Source organism: Danio aesculapii, chromosome 1 (genome assembly GCF_903798145.1).
Source record: "Danio aesculapii chromosome 1, fDanAes4.1, whole genome shotgun sequence".
Lineage (NCBI taxonomy): Eukaryota > Metazoa > Chordata > Actinopteri > Cypriniformes > Danionidae > Danio > Danio aesculapii.
Window position 1 is genome coordinate 17,018,136 of NC_079435.1, and position 26,465 is coordinate 17,044,600.

General features: G+C 35.0%; 1 protein-coding gene across 1 annotated transcript in view; it reads left to right on the top strand.

The window, feature by feature from the left end:
• Positions 1–4,118: 4,118 nt before the first annotated feature.
• The window catches only part of tacr3a (tachykinin receptor 3a), a 69,531-nt gene continuing 47,184 nt past the window's right edge, over positions 4,119–26,465 (top strand). The window contains exon 1 of the mRNA XM_056456755.1: positions 4,119–4,486. Within this exon, the coding sequence (XP_056312730.1) occupies positions 4,119–4,486 (368 nt within the window). The remainder of the gene's footprint in view (positions 4,487–26,465) is intronic.

Below are 26,465 nucleotides of genomic sequence, written 5' to 3' on the forward strand. Positions count from 1 at the left end.
ATTCTGCAAAACTCTTTGCCAAGCTTACGATTACATTACAAAATTGGAACCACCAATAAACTTAAACAACAACCATTTCATAAGTTTCGTTTCTAAATGTTCGAATCAAACAAAATCGGCATTTTTTCAGCTTGCTCACTCAAAAGGAACAAGATCATGACACCAAAATCATTTATAGCAAGTTTAACCTCTGGATAATACTTCATCAGATCGTGCTGGTCTTCTGAAGTAATTCACAACTTGGTCTTGATGGCAAATCTCTTCCAGAAATGAAAACAACTCTTTGTTTACAAGTTAGTAGACATTTGAGTAGTTGCTGTCATGTAATTTGCGTTTGACAGGATGGACTGGTTGCACTTGGTTCATTTAAAAGTAGAGATTTCAAGCTTTATGTGGATATATTTCATTTGTCCGTGAAGCAAGTATTTGCTGAGATTCCAGTGTGGTTGTTGACCACAAAAACTCGCGAAAGCACACGTCTGATCTGAGCTTCTCCCTGAGAAAATGTCAGTCTGTAGCAATCGATGATTGGCTCCTGTACTAGTAGGTGGGGTTTCATTTGATTTATTGACCGTTACACATTTTGTGTATTCTATAGTTTTTGGTATATTCTACAGTAAGGCATACCTGCCAACAGTCCAGTATTTCCCGGGAGCATACGTCCCCTCACCCCATCATGAAACAAGACAAAAATTCTGAGTGACAAAAACAGGTTTTTACAGGTTTTTAAATCATATAAACTTGGTACAAATACAGTTATTAAATACAATTCTGTAGCTCCTGCTAAATTCAGACTTAACATTGAATATCTTTGCGATGTGACTATTGTAGATGGGAACGTTGCTAAAATTATATATTGTGCAGCCCTAGTTATTTTTATTGTAATGTTTTATTTGAAACATTCTGATGCAAAAACATTTTATAAGGAAAATACTATTTACATATGTTTTAAATTATTTTTTTATTTCTTTAAACACTCAAAAATTTATGTTTGCTGTTTGTTTAAATTACTTAAAAGCTGAAACAACACAATTCTTGATTGTTTTTGGGACAACTTTGTTTACTCCACTTAAATTTGTAAAAAAAAAAAATTATAATAAGTTGACTTTAATTTCTTCAGGTTGTCCCAACACAAATCTTACTTTGTTTTGTCTAGTTTAGTCCAAATATCAAACAATTCTTAGAGCAAGTAAAGATAGTGTTTTGCTTTCACCGTCAGAAAAAAATAAGTAAAAATTAGGAGTTTCTCCTTAAAACAAGCAACATTATCTGTCAGTGTAAGTGAAATAATATTGATTTTGCTATGAAATGTAGATATTTGGACTAAAACAAGACAATTTTTAGTGAGAAAAACAGGTTTTTACATAAATTTGGTATAAATACAGTTATTAAATACTATTCTTTAGCTCCTGCTCACCTATAATTCAGACATAACAATGCATTTCTTTGCGATGTGACTATTGCGAATGCGAACATTGAGATATCGTTGCTAAAACGATATACTGTGCAGCCCTAGTTATTTTTACTGTAATGTTTTCTTTGACACATTCTATGATACAAAACATTTTACAAAGAAAATACTATTTATATAAAATAGTATTTAAAATATGTTTGCTGTTTGTTTAAATGACTTATAACAAACAAATAAATAAATAAATAAATAAATTTGTTGTCATGTGACAAAATCATAAAACAGAGAGGAATGGATTAATAATAATAATTTAATAATAATAAAAATAATTCATGTCTTTTATGAAACATGGGTCAAAAAACCTACAAATCTATAACAACAACAAAAAACATATGTATGTTTAGGTATCTTTTGATGCTGGTTTGGTTCTTGATGGTTTATACTGGCTCCTTGCTGGTTCAATCCTGCTCATATGCTGCTCAGGACCAGCAAAGGACCAGCAACAAATAAAATATGTTTGCTGTTTGTTTAAATTACTTATATTAAAACACAATTCTTACAACTTAATTGTTTTATCTTCACTCCACTTAAATCTGTAAATAATCTAATATATTAACTTAATTTCTTCAGGTTGTCCCAATACAAATCGATTGTGTGCAACCTAGCATTTTCTTACCGTGAACATTTAAAAAAATTTATCTGTTACTTGCCATTTTATGCCATTTATAGTGAGAATTGTTTTAAAGCGAATACACGGTTGTATTGCTGAAATTAATTGTGATTTAATTGTAATATTATGCATGGAGTACTGCCATTTACAAATGAAATTGTTCATTTGACTGTAAAACATAATAATAAGCTTCTTTGCCTGTTAAATGAATGAATATGATGGTTAGTGAGAAAACGTAAGGATAATGAATGTGTATCTCTGCCAGATTTGTTTCATTATCCTGAACATCTGCTGTGTAACAAATGTCCAAGGTATAATGCCATTCAATCTCTTTAAGAGACTGTTGAACACATTTCACATGCCATGGGAATGACAGACCTTCCCAAAATTAGTTCTACATGATTGCGGAAGCATGATTTTGCTTCAAACTTGTTGTTTTTATTAGTAATTTTTATTTATTTTCAATGTTTTATGTGAAGAAACAACAAGGATTGCATGTATTACACTCTACCATAAAGTGTTTCCACTGCAGCTCCTCTGTAAATCAGTCTCATCGCCCTATAAACATGTTTTAGATTTGTCCCATGGTTGCAATATGTGCACATGAAAATGCATTGAGAATTTATGCAGCTCTCAGAAATAAATACATTCATAATATAGCTGCCATGAAGAGAGATGCTCCACTAATGAGTTGGTTTAAATTGTCTAGTTTAATATAGTATACAAATATATGTAATTGTGTATTACATATGAGAAGCAGGAAATTTACAACACAACAGTGACCTGATATAGTTAATAAACATTGCTGTATGATGCTTCTAAAGCAATTTATACCAATGTTTACCTTGCACTTAAAACAGGATGTTTTGATATTTAAAGGGATTGTTAATGCAAAAATGACAACTTACTCATTATTTACTCACCATTTACTCACCCTCAAGTGGTTATAAACCTTTATGAGTTCCTTTCTTTTGTTGAACATGAAAGAAGATATTTTGAAGAAAGATAAAAAACCTGTAACCATTGACTGCCATAGTAGGAAAAACAAATTCTATGGAAGTCGATGTTCACTGGTTTTCAGCATTCTACAAAATATCATCTTTTGTGTTTAACAGAAGAAAGAAAGTGAAACAGGTTTGGAACAAGTGAACGGTGAGTAAATGATAACAGAATTATAACTATTTTGGATCGTTAACCCCAAAAATGAAAATGTAATCACATGTTCTCATCCTCAAGTGGTTTTAAATCCTTTATGAGTTTCTTTCTTTTGAACACTGAATTAGATATTTTGAAGAAAGCTGAAAACCTGTAACTATTGACTTGCGTAGTTGGAAAAACAAATACTGTTGAAGTCAATGGTTACAGGTTTCCAGCTTTCTTCCAAATATTTTCTTTTGTGTTTAACAGAAGAAACTAACTCAAGCAGGTTTGGAAAAAAGTAAAGGGTGAGTAAATGATGACATAATTTTTGGGTGAACTATCCATTTAATGATATTTTAATCATGTACCATTTTGATAAAACATCCGTAATTAACTTAATACTATATAATGTGTTTCTAGGACACAGCAATCTGACCTTTTTTTCTGAGCCACTGGCCATTGGCCTGTTTCGTAAATGTATTTCGGTCATTGATTCAATTCAGGATCGAGTGCAATTTGTCATTGTCTGTACTTTAACTCTACACCGTGAATAAATCGATCACTTTCTCTCCCAGTAGCACTTGTAAGTCCAGTTGTCACACAGAGCGCATGGCAGTGCATCAGACTACACTGTTGCGCTCGAGCCTGCATGCGTTCAACAGGAGTCAAAAGACAATCGCGCGTCTTTAACAACTTACAAGCGATTTACTTATCGATACAGAAGCGTAGAGAATTTGCCATCGATTCGCACCAAATCGATCGCTTTGTAAGTGACATGTTGCCGTTTTCCGCTTGAGCAAAGGACTCTGTCGCGCGCGTTTGGAGCAGTGCGCACCGCGCACGCTATCCAGTGCACTTGAGGTATTTTATATCTGAAAATTTGCGGACATTTCTGGTATGGCACAGTCACAGAACGGATCTAACCTAACGGGGAACTTTACGAACCAGTTCGTGCAGCCGCCGTGGCGCGTGGCGCTCTGGTCGGTGGCGTACAGCTCCATCCTGGCGATCGCGGTGTTCGGGAATCTGATCGTCATGTGGATCATTCTGGCTCATAAGCGGATGCGAACCGTCACCAATTACTTTCTGCTTAACCTGGCGTTTTCGGACGCTTCCATGGCCGCCTTCAACACTTTGATCAATTTTGTTTATGCCACGCACGGAGATTGGTATTTCGGAGAAGCCTACTGCAAATTTCACAACTTTTTCCCCGTCACCTCCGTGTTTGCCAGCATTTACTCCATGAGCGCAATCGCAGTCGACAGGTAGAGTACATGTGGAGCTCAACAGCAGATCTCAATGAGTGTTGTGTTCTCATTCACGCAGGGTTTCATTCATTCACTGCAGGATAACATTCATCGAGGGCTTGAACTTTTCTCTCATTGTTTGACAGTAAATTTCAATAATTGTATGCAAAAACATTTAGTTGACTGTAAAATGTTGTTTAAGCATCAGAAAAAATATATAGCCAACATAAAAAAAATGAATTTATTTATTTAATTATTTATTTTTACAAATATATTTACCTCCTTAAATAGTCATTCATTCATTCATTCATTCATTCATTTTCTTTTCGGCTTAGTCCCTTTATTAATCCGGGTCGCCACAGCGGAATGAACCGCCAACTAATCTAGCATTTGTTTTATGCAGCGGATGCCCTTCCAGCTGCAACCCATCACTGAGAAACACATATTCACACACACATACATACACTAAGGACAATTTAGCCTACCCAATTAACCTGTATCACATGTCTTTGGACTGTGGGGGGAACCGGAGCATTGCCCCTCCTTAAATATTATTATTATTATTATTATTATTATTATTATTATTAAATGACCTTTTACGTTTTTTGTTTTTTTTGTCACATGATAACAAATAAATTTTTTTATTTTTAAATAATGGTTAAGACAATTAAACATTTAATATAATGTTTTATCATAATCTATCAGTCAGCTTAAAAATAAGAAATTAATTAAAACATGTATTAACTTGCAGCCAAACAAATATTTGTTTCAAGAGTTTCTGCCTTTTAATTAATTTAGTTAATTGTGCTGTTTTTTGTTATTAAAATCATAATTTGGTCTTTGTTAGAGTCTGTGGACAGATTATTTCTAAATTTAAGCTCCATCAAAATTATGATAGTAATAAAATAATCATATAATTTATTATTAAGAAACTAAAAACATTTAATTTAGGAGATACTTAAAACTATTCATCCAAACTAGCTCACTATGCCTTTTGTTTGTTCTAAAAACCACTATGCACAAAAATTCTCATAATATATGCATATGTGTTCTTGTTAGATTCAGTTATGATTGATTTAAAAAGTTATTCATGTGTGCTGACATGCGTTATACTTCAGTTTTCTTTCTTGCAAAGTGTCTCAGGCAGTCCTTCCCACTTGCATGATTTGAAGTGAACACAATGGCTGCGGGTCAGGGAGCTCTCACTTATTTACTGCACCTTCAGGGGCGTCTTTTGCAGGTGCAGATGTGCATTCATTCTATTCATGGACATCACACAGTGCAATCAAACCACATTCACAAGTATAATTTGTTGTGTAATTTGTTAAATTGAAAGCTCAAAGGCTCCATTTACATCTTGTTTAAATCAGAGCTTTATAAGGTGTAAACTGGTAATTATTTTGATCACACGATCCTCTAATTATCCACGTTTCCCCCGTGCTCTTCATGATGCCTAGCATGAATGATATTGTTCATTACAATCTGCAGGAAATAAAAATTTACAACGTTTATTTAGCAAATGCACATTGTTAGTCTTACTGTGAATAATTAATTCATTTTGTTTTCGTTAATCAAAACCTAACCATTTGCTTCTGCTCTGAAATGTGCTTCTCAGATGGCATCTTGAGGGCTTGGCCAAAATGTGCTTAGCCACACCCTTTCCACCATTAGTTTGCTGCAAGTGAAAGATGAGAGGAGGGACACACAAAAAAACCCAGTCCCTACTCAATATTCAAACCCAGGCTCATTCTGAAAACATACCCCTATAAAAATTTCTGGAGTGTGCCAAATATGTCCCAGGAAGTATATTTTTTTTTTTTTTTTTTTTGCAGTTTTTGTTTTCACAAGTCCACTAGAGGGCACTGTGTATGCTTTTTGAGATCTCAAATTTCTCTCACGATTGCCATTTGCGCTTGCTGTCCTCATGTAAATCCACCAGAGGCCGCTGTTGACTAACTGACTGACTGATCAACCGACTAGTCCCCCAACCTCCTCCTTAAACCCAAAGCAATCCAGAAAAAAGCAACCCAGAAAAATAAAAGCCCTCGCTTGGTTTTTACCACGTTTTCAGATTTTACCACATTCTCATCCTGTTATTTACTTGTTGATTTTATTTTTTAGCTTTTGTTTTTGTCCTACCCGCTTTATATAACCATTCTTCATTCTGACCCCATTGTCGTGGTCAACTCTTCTTTGCTTCTCAAGTCCATCGACGTATCTGTCGAGCTACCAGACAAACTGGTAACGGCGTAAAAGCCGTCCATACTGTGGTAAGCAGTCGGCTGGTAAGCGCAAAAAGGAACGGTATCATACAGCCCCGTAGCGATTGTTTTAAAGATGAAATGCAGCCATACGCAGCTCTGTCTACATAATTCGCGATCTCCAGAAATGTGTGTATATATATCAGTACATCCCTCGCTAATCTTTCTTTTAAATTCATATATTTTAATAGGAAGCTATACAATAGTCTATTTGTGCATATACATTAGATGAGTCAGTGCTGAAGCCAAATCTAGAGCTTATCTAACAAAATAACTTACAATAATGGTCCAAAAACTAGTACACCCCAAATGATTATATTAAAAAAAAATTAAGTACAAATTTTAAAAAGTTGAAAAATACAACTTGCCCCAAAGTTACAGGACTCAGCATAATTGAGTACACCCCATTCTGAAAATGAATATTTTTATCCATTTCTCAGTGAATATAGGCAATGTATTTTGGTGAATTTAAACAAAACAGATTTATTCAACAGATATATTTATTAAAATAAAAATGTACAACCTACAAAATTTCAACTAAATTTTTACTTTTTTTTTCTTTTGCTTCTCTTGATTTTTCCTCTTTTTTTTAAAAAATTTGTATTTAATATTTTTCTATAGCAAATAAATTTGTGTGTACTAGTTTTTGGACTGTTATTGTGAGTTATTTTGTTAGATTAGCTCCAGATTTGGCTTCAGTCCTGACTAATCTAATGTATATGCACACATATAATATTGTATATGTTGCACGATACCAAAATTTAGATTTCCATACGAAACTGATATTTAACTTGGTTAAATATTATGATACTGATGCTAAATCAATACAACACCATAATGTTTTCCTTTCAAAATATTATCTATTAATAAACACTGTGTGTGCTGTCAGCTGAAACAGAGTAGAACCATTTTTTAAAAGTAAAACTAATATAGAAATTAAAACAAATTTTGTCAGCAATCATAAATAAACATAAATAAAATAGTTGCAGCTTTGTTTAAAAAAACTATAGACAAAAGTGCAAATACCTTTTTTTCTGGTTCTCAAAAAACCTGGAGATGGCTTTGTTCTCACTTTTCATGACACAGTGATCCTTTCATATTCGTACATAATTATATATTTTTACAGTATATTAATAATTTTAGCTGTCCATGATGTCATAAAAATGGGTATTTGTTAAAAAGATATACATTTAAGTTGTTCCTCTGACAATACTTTATTACAGCGTCCCATACTGTAGCTTGAGAGGATGTTTACAGACCTCTACTTAAATTTCTGTCATGTGGTGTGACTGTCGAGTTAAGTGTGAGCATACTAAAATGAGAATATATCTCAGCACATCACATTTGTTGTGACATGATTTACACATAACACATACGTCTCAGAAAAAATGGATCTGCACAAAAACAATATGTTATTTTTGTAAACATTTATAGTGAAGTCACCTGAAGCGTATCCATTTTCATTTCATAATGTTTGTGTTTCAACATATGACAATTTTAGATTCAGATGCAACAAATTGGAGCAAAATATCCCATTTTCAATACAAAATCTAAATTTTTTAAAGCAAAAAAAATTATAATTCAGGCTTATTTCATCCCTTTTCGCAATATATCTTCATAAATTTAGCATATTTGTGCATGTATGATATGTTTATATCTTTGAAATCAAAACATTAACTTCATAACATTTTAAATATAATTCTCGCAACCCCAGCTGTCACTCAGTAAAGTACTCGTAATAAAAAAACGCGAAATCTATATAAAATAATAATTTAAAAGATAGATTTTCAAGGGGTGTACTTATAGTTGCTGAGCACTGTACATCTGGATTCTTTTAAAAAAGCCAAAAATGTTAGACAAACATGTTTCTGTTAATAGGAACTTATCCCCTTCAGGTCACAGCAAAATACACAGTAGGCATGTTCAGGAAAAGGCGGATACAATTGTTTGCGTTAAACATACAATTTCGCATCATCAAGCTGACCAAGTGACTAACCCCATTAAATATTGCGTATTTCATTGATTATTCTTCATGGTTTGAAGCCTTTTATTGTGCGCCATAAAATTAATTTGACCCCAAAGTATTAGATAATGCATTGGATGCACACCAGTTCAACTGTGAATGAATTCTTCCCTTCCTGAACAGAATACACACTCAACTGAGAGAGACAAACAACTTTTATGTAGCTCTACGTACTAGCACTTTTATGGCTAGCGCTCATTGATTTTAATTCGTCCTTGCCTCTAGTCAGATGCCCTTGTTTGAACTCGAGATGTTTAAAGGAACAATGCAAACTAATGGGAAGGAGTGCCGTTGATCTGCAGGACAGAAGCTGAATACTGAATATGAGTCTCAGTGATGTCGGAGTCTTGCCTTTTTGCAACAAGCGATGCTTTAGAACTTTTAAGAAGTTGAAAGTCTTGTTAGGCATGGTTTGCGTAGGTAATGTGAGATTTTATTTATTTAGTTAGTTAGTTAGTTAGTTAGTTAGTTATTTGTGGGGAAAAAAGCCAATTTCCACCCTCTCATCACAGAAGTCACGCTGTGTCATTTAATTATCCCTTTCCTCTCTGCACCCTGCTGATATTTCTCCATTCTCCCCTGATTAGACATCGCAGACAATAATCTCATAACTAAAAAATGCAAAAATAATGTATATAGAATGGACTTTTAAACTTCATCATTAACCTTCCTAGATATGGACGATTAGCTTGGCGCAGTGTGCAAATTTCAATATATTTGGGTTTCTGCTTAGTTAAATTGTTTTTGATATCACGCATGATGCTTATGCGAGTTTCGCAGTTTGTGAAAGATGAATGGCAAAGTTACATTTCTATTATGGTGGCTGATAGATCTCAAACTTGAGGCAAGTTGAGAACAGTGGGTAAAATAAGTATTGAACACATCACCATTTGTCTCAGAAAACCTATTTCTAAAGGTGCTGCTGATTTGAAATATTTACCAGATTTTGGTAATAACCAAAGTAATCCATAGATACAAAGAAAACAAAACTGATTTGCTTAGCATTTAGCTTGAAGTTAAGTGTAATTAAAATGAAATCACAAAGGAAAAAAGTATTGAACACATGAAGAAACAGAGGTGTAAAAAGGCATGGAAGGCCCAGACAGCATTATTTTTTCTGATTTCTTCTTGTGTAATTGCGTTGTTATTATACATAGCTCATTTTTCTGAAGTGTTTTGGATTTATTTGTATGTTTGGACTGCTTTGATTTTTACTCAAATCTGGGTCAATGTCAACACCATGTCCACAGCTCTTTTAGAAATATATTTACCCTAAAAAAATCATGATGTGTTCAATACTTATTTTACGCTGTTGTATTCAAAAACACTAACAAATGGAGAACTCATTCATCAATTTAACAACACGCTAATTTTCACAAAGCATGCAAATAGAGAAGCACCCCTGCAAATAGGAAATATGTTGAGGAAGCACAAAAAGTAGTATTAAAGCGCTATTTTCTGAGATCTGAAGGATGAAAAAACATTCTCAGAAAACATCACTGACTCTAAATAGGAAGCAGATGAATTCTTCATTTTGTGGGTTCCCCAACACATTTCCACATTTGTAGTTGCAGTGCATTTCTGAATTTATTTTGTGAGAATTAATAACATTTTCTCAGTTTTTTTTCTTCTATTAGCATGTTTTCTTTACTTGAAGTGCATTTAAGCTCTATTTGCCACCGTATTTTACGGCTGTATAGAGTTGTGTAATGATTAGAGTTTATTAATGCCCATTCATTTCTTACCGAAGCAGCATACACCATGAACTATGAGCATTACAAACATGTTGAAGGTACAAGTGTTCGTAGCGGCTTTAGTGATGAAAAGAACTGCAGTCCCTTGAAGGACAGCAAATGATATGAACAAAAAATATGAAACTATAAATTGTTTATATTCACACTCCTGAAATTCAGACATGCTTGAAAATGAAGAAACCATGTTTTTAGACATGTTTGTGTTTGTTATTTCAATGTTTTAACTTTAGAAGGAATAAGTAATTAATATTGAGTGGAATAACCCTGAAATTCAATCATAACAAATCAAAGAATGTGTTATTCTGACAAGCAGTGATGGAAAGAGTACTGAAAAATCATACTCAAGTACCATTACTTGCCCCAAAATGTAGTGCAAGTAGAGTAAAAGTATCTGTTGTAAATATTGTATATGTTGTAAAACAGTAGCTCTTTTAAAGGTACTCAAGAGTAGTGAGTATTACACTGTGAAAGGTTGATGTGTTTACATGCAGTTTGTGCAGGGATGTGTAAACGTAACATTCTGTAGTGCTTTAAGTGAAATGGAACAGGGCGAGTAAATAATGAGTAAATCTTTATTTAAGGATGAACTATCCCTTTAATGTGAACAGATGGCTTTAGCAAATGCATATATAATACAATCAATGTAACAATCTTGGCACCCAACAGGTCTGTCTCATTTTATTATTGAGCTTCAACTCCCACAACTGGATTGTTGTGCTGTTTTTAACAGACATCACTCTAATGTCAAAACTTATGACTTTTTTTCTGCGTCCTGTCAGTGGAAATCATGTCAGAATTTGAGTTGTCACTTTGCACTATAGGAAAAATAACAGAAACAGCATAACTTTTGATCATATTAAGACTGATACCTGAAGCTTGTGGCCTGAAGCTTTTGTTTCTGTCAAATCTGACTTTTAGCTAAATGTCAGGTCCTTCAGATATAATGCTTATTAATATGAATTTGTCCCTTGTTTTTTTCATATGTATGAGGTTAAAATGCTGACAAACGAGTTGGCTATTGATGAGCTGAATCACTTTGCATTACAATTTTAATACTATTCATTCAGTCATTTATTCATTCATTCATTCAGAAAAGTGAACTTGTTTTGATATAATTATAGCTTTTTTTAATTACTGTAAAAGCAGAAGTATAAATTCAATATTTCTGCACAGCCCTGAACTTATTTAATTGAGACTGAAGATCTAAAATTTGCTAATTGCCTTTAATGCAAGTTAATATGAGCTCATCAGACTATTTACTAAAACTAAAACAGAAAAAAGATGATCATTTATATTTCAACACGTTTTTCTTTTCTTTTTTTCAATGTCCCAATCATGTCTGATGCAAACGGCATATTTGAATGAATTTATTTTCCTGATCCATTCAATGTCACATGCTTTTCTAAATCTATTTAGGTAACACTTTATTTTGATGGTCCATTTGAGTATTAGTAGACTGTCTGCTTAAAATCAGTTTATACTGCTCCTTCAACAGACATTTAACTGACTACAAGAACGTTTGCAAGTACATGCCAACTTACAATAACCCTAACCCTGACCCCATACTTTTTTCTGCAAATTATATAGTTTTACACTCAAACGCATAAAAAAAATCTGGGAATAGAACACAGTCAGGAACTGTTTCTAACTACAGCTCTTGAGGTGTAGGGCGATCGCCCATATTGCCCATGCCTAAATCCGCCACTATTTATACAGCACCAGACACGTTCTCACAAAAAAAAAGCACACAATATGCATTTATGAAGTGTGTATCACACATGTGAGTGGGTTTGACAAGCCACCTGTAAAAACATTCTTCTCTCTCTCGCTATTAAAAAAAACCTACGCTCCCCCTAGCACCTAATTCTGTAAGTACTAACAGTTCCTTTGTATAATTAGCACTTCTTGTGTGTATTGCCTCTTCTTGTTGAATGCCTTCTCAATTGTAAGTCGTTGGGAAAATATTTGGCCAAGATACAGATATTAAAAGTCTGAATTCTGAGTGAACTTGAAAATATCAAGTTTTGTAGGGCAGCATGGTGGCTCAGTGGTTATCATTGTCACCTCATAGCAAGAAGGTTGCTGGTTCGTGTCCCGGCTGGGCCTGTTGGCATTTCTGTGTGGAGTTTGCATGTTCTTTCCATATTCGTGTGCTCCAGTTTCCCCCAGAGTCCAAAGACATGCACTGTAGGTAAATTAAATAAATGAAAAAAAAAAGTTGAAGAAAAAGGAATGAATGAATGAATGAACTTAAAGTTTTGTCATCCATTGTCACATTTTATGATGAATAAAGAAAAAATGTAGTTATAACAGCTACGTTTTCATCCCCAATTTGTTTTATATTATTACTGGACCCCAGGGAATGAAAAACAACCACAAAATATGTGAAATAACCTTATATTATTTGGAAATATGGTGTTGTTTTTTTGTGAGCAGTATACATTAGCAACCCAAATGTAGTTACTGCGGGAGGGGAATTATATCAGACAAGAGAAAACCAGATTCAGTCCGAGTGTTCTTCACAGTTATTTCCTGTGCTCAAAATGTCACATAGCGCTCATGGCTCCAGGCTACATATTTCACAGGCCACATTTGCAGCTACTGTTGTTTTGCTGGTAGGCAGTCACTACTCTTATGTAGAGAGCCAGCGTGACGTCTGTAGGAATTTTCAGTGGGTCAGTGTGTGTGTGTTTTGCACAGTCACGTTTTGGAGGAAAGTGTGAGATTTGCGCTGCCTGTTATACTATTTTCAGCACATTAAATGTTTGATTTTACTGTCAGAGAGAAGGAACGGCTGACAAAATTCCCATTTTGGTGCATTTGTTGGTTTATGAAAGTTTAATGGAGGTATTATGTGTAACATTTTTTTGACAAATGCTGGAGGCCATTAGGTTCAGACTCAGTTCAGACGTTTTGTCTTGCGAGGCATTGCACTTGAATGCGGTGTTATTTAGCTGACTTATGGTACAATAGCTAAAGGTTTTCTACAAATAAAGTCAGAATAGGGCTTGAAACTGGGAAAAATGCTAAACTTGTGACTGGATTTTCTGGATTTAAAGGCTTTATTGGGTATGGGTTTGCAAAAAAAAATTATTGAAACGTTTTTACATTCATGTTTTTCAGATTTTGAAAGTGGGTCAAAATATCTGATGTGTTTGTTTGTTGTTACTGAACATTAATTACAGAAAACATGGCATATTTTTGTCATTTTGTTTGAATGACAAGATTTTTATTAAAATTCTGAACAAAGTTATATAGTTTACAAAATAAAACAAAAAAAAATATTATTTGTATATTTTATCTATTTATTTTTTAATTTAATTTAATTTAATTTAATTTAATTTATATCCTTAACATTTTGTCTCATCAAATAGAATTTTAATTAACTTAAATATAAGTGAAATTGTATTATTTTTTTAAATAATATAAAATCATGAATTTATATAGATTTAATGGATGAAATTATTAATTAATTTATTTATTTTGTTAAAGCAACACAGACATGCCTTTCGTCAAGCGTTGACGCTGAAGCCTTGTGTGAATCTGGCATCAGTCATCAACAGTCTGCAGAAACACTTTAGTTGACATTCTCCCTTTCTATGTGTCATCAGAGGGGGAAAGCTCCGCCCATTAGTGACAATCTTTCTTTCATTAGCATAGAACTTTAGTCTTGTTTTTGAATCTGCCACTATGCTGATGCTCAGGCATTTGTAGCTCCACCCTCTTGTGAAAGAGCACAATCTCATTTGAATTTAAAGCAGCAGTCACCAAAATGGCACAATTAGGATCAAAGCCTAAAAGGGTCAGTTTCACAGAGTTATAAATCATTATTTGTCAGGTATTTTTTAGCTAAAACTTCACATGCACACTCTAGAGACATCAGAGACTGATTTTACATCTTGTAAAAAGGAGCATAATAGGACCCCTTAGAGAGTATAGTTAACCTTCTTAACATTTTTTAAAAGATTTTTTTTTCCTTGGCAAGAGGGTTTAATGTTTTTTTTATCTACACTGTTTAAAAAATCTGTTATTTTAGTTTTTTTTTTCGCCCCACCAGCAGCCGGAAAAAAACCCCCTAAAAAAACAGATTTTTAAAAAAGTGTAGATTAAAAAAAAAACAGGTAAAAATAAAATAATGTAAAATAACAACTATTAAATTACAGAAATGTGCCATAAAATAACATGTTAAATTACAGAAATATACCAGAATTTTTTATTTAGGGAAATTTCTGTAATTTGGTGGCTTAAGAAAGCCAACATACTGTTATACTACATAAACATATTATCTGTCTTAGACCGTTCATACTACAACCACCAAATTTGCCCCAAATCTCCAAACTATGGTGAATTAAGTTGCTATATCTTTTCCAATTGATCCGACTTGCAGTTTTCCGAAAACTGACCCAGAAAATTTGGAAAAGTCCCATTGACTTAACATTTGACCTCATAACTTTCTGCCAGACTGTCATACAGACTTAAGGTTGGGATAATTTAACTCAGACTACCAATCTGCTAACCACTGATCACCTTTAAACTTACTAGCCACACCCTAGCGACAACTTACAGCACCCAAGCACCTGTCCCATAGACTTCCATTATAAAAAACTGCTATTGACTTTACATTGGACATACTAACAACATACCAGTTCAAACTAACAGATTACTACTCCATACTAGAAACATACTACCATACTAATCATACTTGTAAACGTGCTAATTCATACCATAAATATATTAGCAAACATGCTAATTCATAGTATAAACATACTAGCAACATGCTAATTCATACTAAATTCATGCTAACAGCATGCTAGTTTATACTAGAAACATGCTAGCAACATGCTAATTCATACCATAAATATACTAGCAAACATGCTAATTCATGCTAACAACATCCTAGTTTATACTAGAAACATGTTAGCAACATGCAAATTCATACTAAAATAGCAACATGCTAATTCAAACTAGAACCATGCTAATTTATATTAACAACTGTCTAGCAACTACTCAGAACACCTTAGCAACCACCTAGCAACACCTTAGCAACCAATTAGCAATGCGTTAGCAACCACCTAGCAACACCTTAACAACCGCCTAACAAACCTTTAGCAACTACCTAGCAATGCCTCAGCAACTGCCTAGCAACCACTCAGAACACCCTATCAACCACCTAGCAACACCTTAGCAACGACCTAGCAACACCTTAGCAGCACCTAACAACACCTTACAACCACCTAACAACACCTTACAACCACCTAACAACCACTTAGTAACCTCCCAGAACACCACAGCAACCACATTAAACACCCAAACAACACCTTAGCAACTACTCAGAACATCCTATCAACAGCATAGCAATAACTTGCAACACCTTAGCAACCACCTAGCAACACCTTAACAACTACCTAGAACACCCTATCAACCACCCTAGCAACCACTTAAAACATCTAAGCAACTGCCAGGCAATGCCTTACCAACCAGTCAACACCCCATAGAAACGCCTTAGCAACCACTCAGAACACCCTTGCAACCACCTAGCAACACCTAAGCAACCACTCAGAACACCCTAGCAACTGTTCATAACACCCTAACAACCACTTGGCAACACCTTAGCAACCACTCAGAACCCCCATCAACAGCCTAGCAAGAACATGCCAGTCCATACTAGAAACATGCTAACCTAAATATAGTTATAACTTTCAAACTTATTAAAAGCTACTTAAATTATTTAAACGTTAAAACTACAAACATTCAGATGAGGCTTTCTCAAGACACCGTAAAGTTTGTCTACGAACTTTACTTTTCTAGTTTAGTTCTGTTATTTTGCGGAAAATTTTTGTAATTTTATGACCCCAGCTGCCAGCAAAAAAAAAAATATAAAATAACGAAATGTTTTTACAGAGTATGTTTATCTTTATCTAAGTTTTTATTTTGTTAAGTAGTACTTTATTCAACATATCACCTGTATGTCTCTTGATCAATAATTATGGTGGCTTGAAAAGCCAGCATACTGTTATCTATCTTAAACTTCTTCTTCTTCTTCTTCTTCTTCTTCTTCTTCTTCTTCTTCTTCTTCTTCTTCTTCTTCTTCTTCTTCTTCTTCTTCTTCTTCTTCTTCTTCTTCTTCTTCTTCTTCTTCTTCTTCTTCTTCTTCTTCTTCTTCTTCTTCTTCTTCTTCTTCTCTTCTTCTTCTTCTTCTTCTTCTTCTTCTTCTTCTTCTTCTTCTTCTTCTTCTTCTTCTTCTTCTTCTTCTTCTTCTTCTTCTTCTTCTTCTTCTTCTTCTTCTTCTTCTTCTTCTTCTTCTTCTTCTTCTTCTTCTTCTTCTTCTTCTTCTTCTTCTTCTTCTTCTTCTTCTTCTTCTTCTTCTTCTTCTTCTTCTTCTTCTTCTTCTTCTTCTTCTTCTTCTTCTTCTTCTTCTTCTTCTTCTTCTTCTTCTTCTTCTGAGACTAATTTCTAAGTGTATCTCCTCCTAGGCCTTTCAAGCTACTTACTTCAAACTTTCGTCAAACCTTCAAACTGGTCTGACTCGGGTTGCTATATCTTTTCTAACTGATCCGACCTTGGGTTTTCCGAAAAACGACCCAGAAAAATCCCAAAAGTCCCATTGACTTAACATTGGGTCAAACTTTGTGAGCTCATAACTCTGCATCAGACTGTCCTACAGACTTCTAACTGGACTCATTTAACTCAGTCTAGCCAGCAGCCAATAACTGATGACTTTTTAACTTACTAGCCACTCCCTAGCAACCACTTACAGCACCCTAGCAACTGTCCCATAGACTTCCATTGTAAAAGACTCCCATTTACTTAACATTGGATCAACCTTTGTGAGCTCATAACTCTGCATCAGACTGTCCTACAGACTAGAGTCTGGCCTCATTCAACTCAGTCTGGCCAGCAGCCAATCACTGATTACCTTTAAACTTACTAGCCACTCCCTAGCAACCAATTTCAGCACCCTAGCAACTGTCCCAGAGACTGTGACTAGCTTTTCTAACACATGGTAACAGTTTAAACTTCCTACTGACATGCTAATCTTGCTAGAAAGGTGCTAGCAACACAATAGTGACATGCTAGTCATGCTAGTAACATGCTAATTCATGCTAACAACATGCTAATTCATGCTAGAAACAAGCTGATTCATGCTAGAATCATGCTAGTAACATACTTGTATCATGCTAGTTACATGCTAATTCATGCTAATATCATGCTAGTTACATGCTAATTCATGCTAGAAGCATGCTAGTTACATGCTAATTCATGCTAGAATAATGTTAACTTCATGCTAGAATCATGCTAGTAACATGCTAATTCATGCTAGTAACACGCTGGTAACATGCTAATTGATACTAGAATCATGCTAACAACATGCTAATTCATGCTAGAAACATGCTAATTCATGCTAGAAATATGCTAATAACATGCTAATTCATGCTAGAATCATGCTAACAACATGCTAATTCATGCTAGAAAAATGCTGATTCATGCTAGAATCATGCTAGTAACATGCTAGTTACATGCTAATTAATGCTAGAATCATGCTAGTTACATGCTAATTCATGCTAGAAACATGCTAATTAAAGCTAGAATCATGCTAACAACATGCTAATTCATGCTAGAAACATGCTAGTAACATGCTAATTCATGCTAGAATCATGCTAGTAACATGCTAATTAATGCTAGAATCATGCTAATAACATGCTAATTCATGCTAGAATCATGCTAGTAACATGCTAATTCATGCTAGAATCATGCTAGTAACATGCTAATTCATGCTAGAATCATGCTAGTTACATGCTAATTAATGCTAGAATCATGCTAGTTACATGCTAATTCATGCTAGAAACATGCTAATTAATGCTAGAATCATGCTAACAACATGCTAATTCATGCTAGAAACATGCTATTAACATGCTAATTCATGCTAGAAACATGCTAGTAACATGCTAATCCATGCTAGAATCATGCTAGTAACATGCTAATTCATGCTAGAATCATGCTAGTAACATGCTAATTAATGCTAGAATCATGCTAATAACATGCTAATTCATGCTAGAATCATGCTAGTAACATGCTAATTCATGCTAGAATCATGCTAGTAACATGCTAATTCATGCTAGAAACATGCTAGTAACATGCTAATTCATGCTAGAATCATGCTAATAACATGCTAATTCATGCTAGAAACATGCTAGTAACATGCTAATTCATGCTAGAATCATGCTAGTTACATGCTAATCCATGCTAGAATCATGCTAATTCATGCTAGAATCATGCTAGAAACATGCTAGTAACAAGCTAATTCATGCTAGAATCATGCTAGTAACATGCTAATTCATGCTAGAATCATGCTAATAACATGCTAATTCATGCTAGAAACATGCTAATTCATGCTAGAATCATGCTAATAACATGCTAAATCATGCTAGAAACATGCTAGTAACATGCTAATTCATGCTAGAAACATGCTAGTTACATGCTAATTCATGCTAGAATCATGCTAGTAAAATGCTAATTTATGTTAGAAACATGCTAGTAACATGCTAGTAACATGCTAGAATCATGCTAGAAACATGCTAATTCATGCTAACAACATGCTAATTCATGCTAGAAACATGCTAGTAACATGCTAATTCATGCTAGAATCATGCTAGTAACATGCTAATTCATGCTAGAATCATGCTAACAACATGATAATTCATGCTAGAACCATGCTAGTAACATGCTAATTCATGCTAGAAACATGCTAGTAACATGCTAATTCATGCTAGAAACATGCTAGTAACATGCTAATTCATGCTAGAATCATGCTAATAACATGCTAATTCATGCTAGAAATATGCTAGTAACATGCTAATTCATGCTAGTAACATGGTAACAACATGCTATCTCATGCTAGAATCATGCTAGTAACATGCAAATTCATACTAGAAACATGTTAGTAACATGCTAATTCATGCTAGAATCATGCTAGTTACATGCTAATTCATGCTAGAATCATGCTAGTAACATGCTAATTCATGTTAGAATCATGCTAATTTATGTTAGCAACTGCCTAGAAACCACTCATAATACTTTAGCAACTGCCTAGCAACAACCTAGCAACGCCTTAGCAACCACTCAGAACACCTTAGCAACCGCCTAGCAACACCTTAGCAAGCACTTAGAACAACCTAGCAACTGCCTACCAAGAAACATGCCAATCTATACTAGAAACATGCTAACATATATGTATTTATCTATGCCGACTGTTTCAAACTTCATAAAAACTGCTTCAGTTATTTACACTTAAAACGACTTCAAACTTTTAGACTCGGCTTTTCAAGCCACCATAAAGTTTGTCCTCAAACTTTAATATCTAGTTTAATTTATGCTTTAACACCCACAGGAGCATATACCTGCCAACACTCCCTTTTTTCCCGAGAGTCTCACGTATTTCAGACCCGTCTCACGTAAATCTCCCGGAATTTCACACCCTGCCACCCCCTCCCCCCAACACCCCCACAGGTCCTCAGCTTTTTGGTACATTCCCCAGATTGCCGACCTTGGCAGTACTGACCAGGGACCCCGCTCTTCAGTTTGCTTCTCACCCACAACCCACAACCCCCCCTCCCACTTTTCAGTTCACGATCCCCCTCGCTGTTCAGTTTCCGATTCCCTCCTAACCCTAACTGCTCCCCCCCCCTCCCCCCACGCTCTTCAGTTCGCGTACATGCACCCCCCCCCCCTCCCCCAACTGCCCAAACCTGTATGCAGGAGTCCCAGTTGTACAATATTCACGACACGTTCCAACTTACATGATTGTGGAAACTCATCACAGCATGACATAATTAGCTGCATTTAATTGCGGCACATTAATTAATCTGCATTTGTGAATGTTTATTAGGCACACACTGATGTTTATATTCATGACTCTTATAAATAATACTCAGTAAACCCTTCATTCACCTCTTCTGTTGTTTATCCAAAAAGCCTGCATAAGTGCTTTAACATCTGCTGTCCATATCCTGAAATAACCTTCTCTGCCCAAGAGTATAATTGACTGTCTAATAATCCATTCACAGCTTACAAGAGTGAGTCGTTAACCAAGCAAATAGCCTATTATCACTCTTGAATGATTGGGGATATGTTAACAAACCACAGAGGACACACATTATGGTCATATTTCAGACATGATTAATGGCATGTGATTGATTAGTTTGACCTAATAAAAGCTCAGAAAATGGAAAGTTCAATTTTTTCTGTTAGGGTTAGAGATGCACCAACAGAACAGTCAGAGGTGTTAAACCTTATAAAATCATATTATTTTAGAACATATGTGGAAACTTGTTGCATCAAAACTTATTTTTAAGTTAGTAGAACTTAAATGGCAGTATGACAGTATGATTATAAGTTTAGCAATCTGGGCCTTACCCTTCTCCTCAAAACATTGATAGTAATTTCATTAAAAATATTAAAGAGCCCCTATTATGCATTATAAAAGGTAATATTTTGGATTATGGGTCTCCAACAACAGTCTAATATGCATGCACGGTCAAAAACACTTTTATTGTCTTATAATATGCATTTATTTTTACCTAATCATCCCAACGACTCCCATATGATTTGTTCAGCGATTTCATTTATTCCCTAACCCCTCCTTTGCATGAGGCTAGTCTGCGCTGATTGGTAAGATGACTCAGTTGGGATTGAAGTTACAACACACAATTAAATACATATTTTGCAAGCTAATGAAAACGAGGCAACTATATAAGGCCCAATCCCAATTCTGTACCCATACTCCCCTTCCCCTTGGCCCTTAAAACCGATTGTGAAGGGGAAGGGCTTACAAATCTACCCCTAAGAAATGGGACAGCACTACAGCACCTGCACACGTCATAATATGTCATCGCGATTTCTTGCTTCATATGAGATCAGACAATCGCGACTGCTGTAGTTATTCCAGTTGTGAAATTTTTTGGTATTTATCTTCAGGAAATCACTGAAGGCATATATCATGTTATCATAACGATATAATGTGGCAATAAGATCGTAACTGTACTGTGCATTTACACAGTGGCCATATTCATCTATGTAAACACACAAAAACAACATTAACATTATAGCAAACACTGTAAAAAGGTTATTCCCAGCCACTAGGACTAGCCACTAGATTGTTCTGACAGGGTATTCGAGTGTCATCGAGTGTTAGAATGTTGTGGGACTGCTATACAGGGGCTATTGTTATTGACAAATGCTGGAGGCCATTAGGTTCAGACTCAGTTCAGACGTTTTGTCTTGCGAGGCATTGCACTTGAATGCGGTGTTATTTAGCTGACTTATGGTACAATAGCTAAAGGTTTTCTACAAATAAAGTCAGAATAGGGCTTGAAACTGGGAAAAATGCTAAACTTGTGACTGGATTTTCTGGATTTAAAGGCTTTATTGGGTATGGGTTTGCAAAAAAAAATTATTGAAACGTTTTTACATTCATGTTTTTCAGATTTTGAAAGTGGGTCAAAATATCTGATGTGTTTGTTTGTTACTGAACATTAATTACAGAAAACATGGCATATTTTTTCATTTTTGTCATTTTGTTTGAATGACAAGATTTTTATTAAAATTCTGAACAAAGTTATATAGTTTACAAAATAAAACAAAAAAAATATTATTTGTATATTTTATCTATTTATTTTTTAATTTAATTTAATTTAATTTAATTTAATTTAATTTAATTTATAACCTTAACATTTTGTCTCATCAAATAGAATTTTAATTAACTTAAATATAAGTGAAATTTTATTATTTTTTTTAAATAATATAAAATTATGAATTTATATAGATTTAATGGATGAAATTATTAATTAATTTATTTTTTTTGTTTAAAGCAACACAGACATGCCTTTCGTCAAGCATTGACGCTGAAGCCTTGTGTGAATCTGGCGTCAGTCATCAACAGTCTGCAGAAACACTTTAGATGACATTCTCCCGTTCTATGTGTCATCAGAGGGGGAAAGCTCCGCCCATTAGTGACAATCTCTCTTTCATTAGCATAGAACTTTAGTCTTGTTTTTGAATCTGCCACTATGCTGATGCTCAGGCATTTGTAGCTCCACCCTCTTTTGAAAGAGCACAATCTCATTTGAATTTAAGGCGACAGTCACCAAAATGGCACAATTAGGATCAAAGCCTAAAAGGGTCAGTTTCACAGAGTTATAAATCATTATTTGTCAGGTATTTTTTTAGCTAAAACTTCACATGCACACTCTTGAGACATCAGAGACTGATTTTACATCTTGTAAAAAGGAGCATAATAGGACCCCTTAGAAAGTATAGTTAACCTTCTTAACATTTTTTAAAAGATTTTTTTTCCTTGGCAAGAGGGTTTAATGTTTTTTTATCTACACTGTTTAAAAAATCTGTTATTTTAGTTTTTTTTTTTCGCCCCGCCAGCAGCCGGAAAAAACCCCCCCTAAAAAAACAGATTTTTAAAAAAGTGTAGATAAAAAAAAAACCTTAACATGGTCAAAAAACACTTTTATTGTCTTATAATATGCATTTATTTTACCTAATTATCCCAACGACTCCCATATGATTTGTTCAGCGATTCATTTATTCCCAAACCCCTCCTTTGCATGAGGCTAATCTGCGCTGATTGGTACGATGACTCAGTTGTGATTGAAGTTACAACACACAATTTAATACATATTTTGCAAGCCAAAGAAAACGAGGCAACTATTTTAGGCCCAATCCCAATTCTGTACCCATACTCCCCTTCCCCTTGGCCCTTAAAACCGATTGTGAAGGGGAAGGGCTTACAAATCTACCCCTAAGAAATGGGACAGCACTACAGCACCTGCACACGTCATAATATGTCATCGCGATTTCTTGCTTCATATGAGATCAGACAATCGCGACTGCTGTAGTTATTCCAGTTGTGAAATTTTTTGGTATTTATCTTCAAGAAATCACTGAAGGCATATATCATGTTATCATAACGATATAATGTGGCAATAAGATCGTAACTGTACTGTGCATTTACACAGTGGCCATATTCATCTATGTAAACACACAAAAACAACATTAACATTATAGCAAACACTGTAAAAAGGTTATTCCCAGCCACTAGGACTAGCCACTAGATTGTTCTGACAGGGTATTCGAGTGTCATCGAGTGTTAGAATGTTGTGGGACTGCTATACAGGGGCTATTGTTATTGATTATAAATTGCGAAATTTAACGTTTTTATTTAAGCATTTTTTAAAGCATGGCGGCAAAACACGAACGCGGTTATGAATGTATTAAAATGTGCTTGTTTATTGTGAAAATTCGTAATAATGACAAAAAATACTAATTTGTGGATCTCCTCATAACTATCCTGCCGTTGTGGCTGGTGTTTTCTGGGAAATTTTCTTACCCCTTGGTTTTGAGTGTGGTCCTAAAAAATCTTCGTTCGAAGGGCTATTCACCCCTTCCCCTTAGCCCTACGCCTTCAAGCTAAAGAGAATTGGGACATCCCTACCCCTTCACATGAACACGCAAAACGAGGGGTAGGGCTAAGGGGAAGGGCAAAGGGGTAGAATTTGGATTGGGCCTTAATCACACTTCACATTGTGTAGGAAGGAGAAACACTGACAGAATCTGGAAGAAGAAACTGGTCCATACAAACTGTAACAGTTATTGTCAAAGTCCTATACATAAGTAGTCTTTGCTGATAATTTCATTAATAACAAACGGCCAGCGAATCCAGTGCTGAAGAGAAAGGAGCGTTCACGTTTTACCAGATCCGACAGTACATAATTGGTATTGTTTCATGTTGACGTTGATATGAACAGGCAAAAGATCCATACGAACGACAAATCATTTAAACACCTCTGAGTCTAAACTTTATATTTAAAATTTTTTATTTTTAAACAACGGTGCATTTTCAGATTTAACCCTCAGCTGGATGTTTTCATTCACTTAGAGCTGTGTTGCACACTGCATGGAAAAACCATTTTCTAAAACCCATAATAAGGGCTCTTTAAATTTGTGCATGTTGTTGTATAAATGTCACAAACAACATTTTTTATGATTAATTAAAAGGTTTACAATATATATTCTTATACTGGATTCACACCATGCAGTTAATTTCGTATTCACATGAGTAAATTACACACAAAGCCAATGCAAACGTTTGAATAGAGGTTTAAAAGTAACTGAAATAATTAAACTCAAGCGAAAAATTTATGTGAAGGGAAAAAAATACATCCCATGAGTAAACTAGATAGTAAACTAGAAGTGACGTTGGGCCATTCACACAGAACGCATCTTTGCATCTATGAATGCTAAAATTGTTGATGTCAAATAAAACAGTTGTCATGTCAAATACCTACAATTCATATTTTTTTATTTAGATGCTAATTTGTTTTAATTTGTATGATCTTATTCATATATTGCATTACGTTTTGCTCATCCCCCAATAAGGGGTAGGGTTAGGGGTGGGGATTGCAGGTACACCACTTTTTAAAAATCAGACATTATCATATGAATGACACTGTCTGAATATGTACGAATTAGTCATGTTTCTGTTAGTACGTAAAAATAATATTTCCATGTGTGGTTAGGGTGGATTAGCACTCAATTTCAAAACTCATATTGCTTTGTAAAGTCTGACACAAAGCAAGTCGGCAACTAGAAATCTGCTTCTCAGTCAGTTTAAATTCATAATTCTTAAAACAATGAAATATTAAGTTTATGTAACTTCTTTCTATTAAGTACAAGTTTTGATATAGTTGCAACCCAGGCTCATTACGGATACATACCCAGGTCTACATTTCTGGGGACATCGAAATACGTAACTGGATGTATGTCCGCTTGCAGTTTTTGTTTTTGCACATCTACCAGAGGCCGCTGTGTACGATTTTTGATGATCTCAAATTTCTCTCGTGCATAAATCCACCCCAGGGTGGAATTTACGCTTCATCCCAAGTTCATGGGCAAATGTGGCGAGCTACTGGGCAAACTGGTAACACTGGAAAAGCCGTCCAGAGGTAAGCGGTCAGCTGGTAGTGCTAAAAGGAACAGAAGGCATCAGTGGTGTCATACCACCCCGTAGTGTTCATTTTAAAGGGACGAAATGCAGCCCTATGTACCTCTGGCTACATAGTTTGCGCTCTTCAGAAATGTAGACAGGGGTACGTATCCACAATGAGCCTGTGTTGAATATTTGAGTGAAATGAGAATGACTGAAAAGTCATGGAAAAATATTCTTCAATATGTATGAGCAAATGTATCAATATTGACCTGCATTCATATCGTACTTTTGCAACAGTAAATAAAAACATTTGTGTTTGGGTTATTATTATTGCTCATGCTTTAGGGGCAGTTGCTGCCTAATGGTTGGGGGTTTAGACTTGTAATCAAAAGGTTGCAGGTTTGCCTCATGGTCCCGGCAGGAATTGATAATGGGGAAGTGAATGAACTTCAGTATCCAGCAAAGGTGCCCTTGAGCAAGGCACCAAACCCCTAATTGCTCCCCGGGCACTACAAGCAATAGCTGCCCACTGCATTCATGTCATACTTTCGCAATGCCATAATTTTTTTTTCCACAGTAATTGTGTATGCTTACTATGTGTGTCTGCTCTTACTTCTTACTCCAGTATGTGGGTGTGGATGGGCCAAAAGCAAAAACAAATTTCGAGAATGGGTAACCTTTCAATTCATATTTAGGTGATCACTTGGCATTTTACTGAATATGTTTCAAGAATTCACACTTAGCTGTTGATTATGCAGCAAGTTTGGCATGCTGTCCCGGGAGAGAGCCCTGAGCTTATAAGATACTTGAGCCCTGGGCTCCCTCCTGTTTGCAGGGTGAGAGGGGAGTTTGAGCTCAGGTAGGTCTTGAGATCTCCCCTCCTCCCCTTTGGTTAGAGCTGATGAAAGATTATAATTTGCTATGCAGATATACTGCTGGTTAAGAGCTTAACTATAGTGCTAAT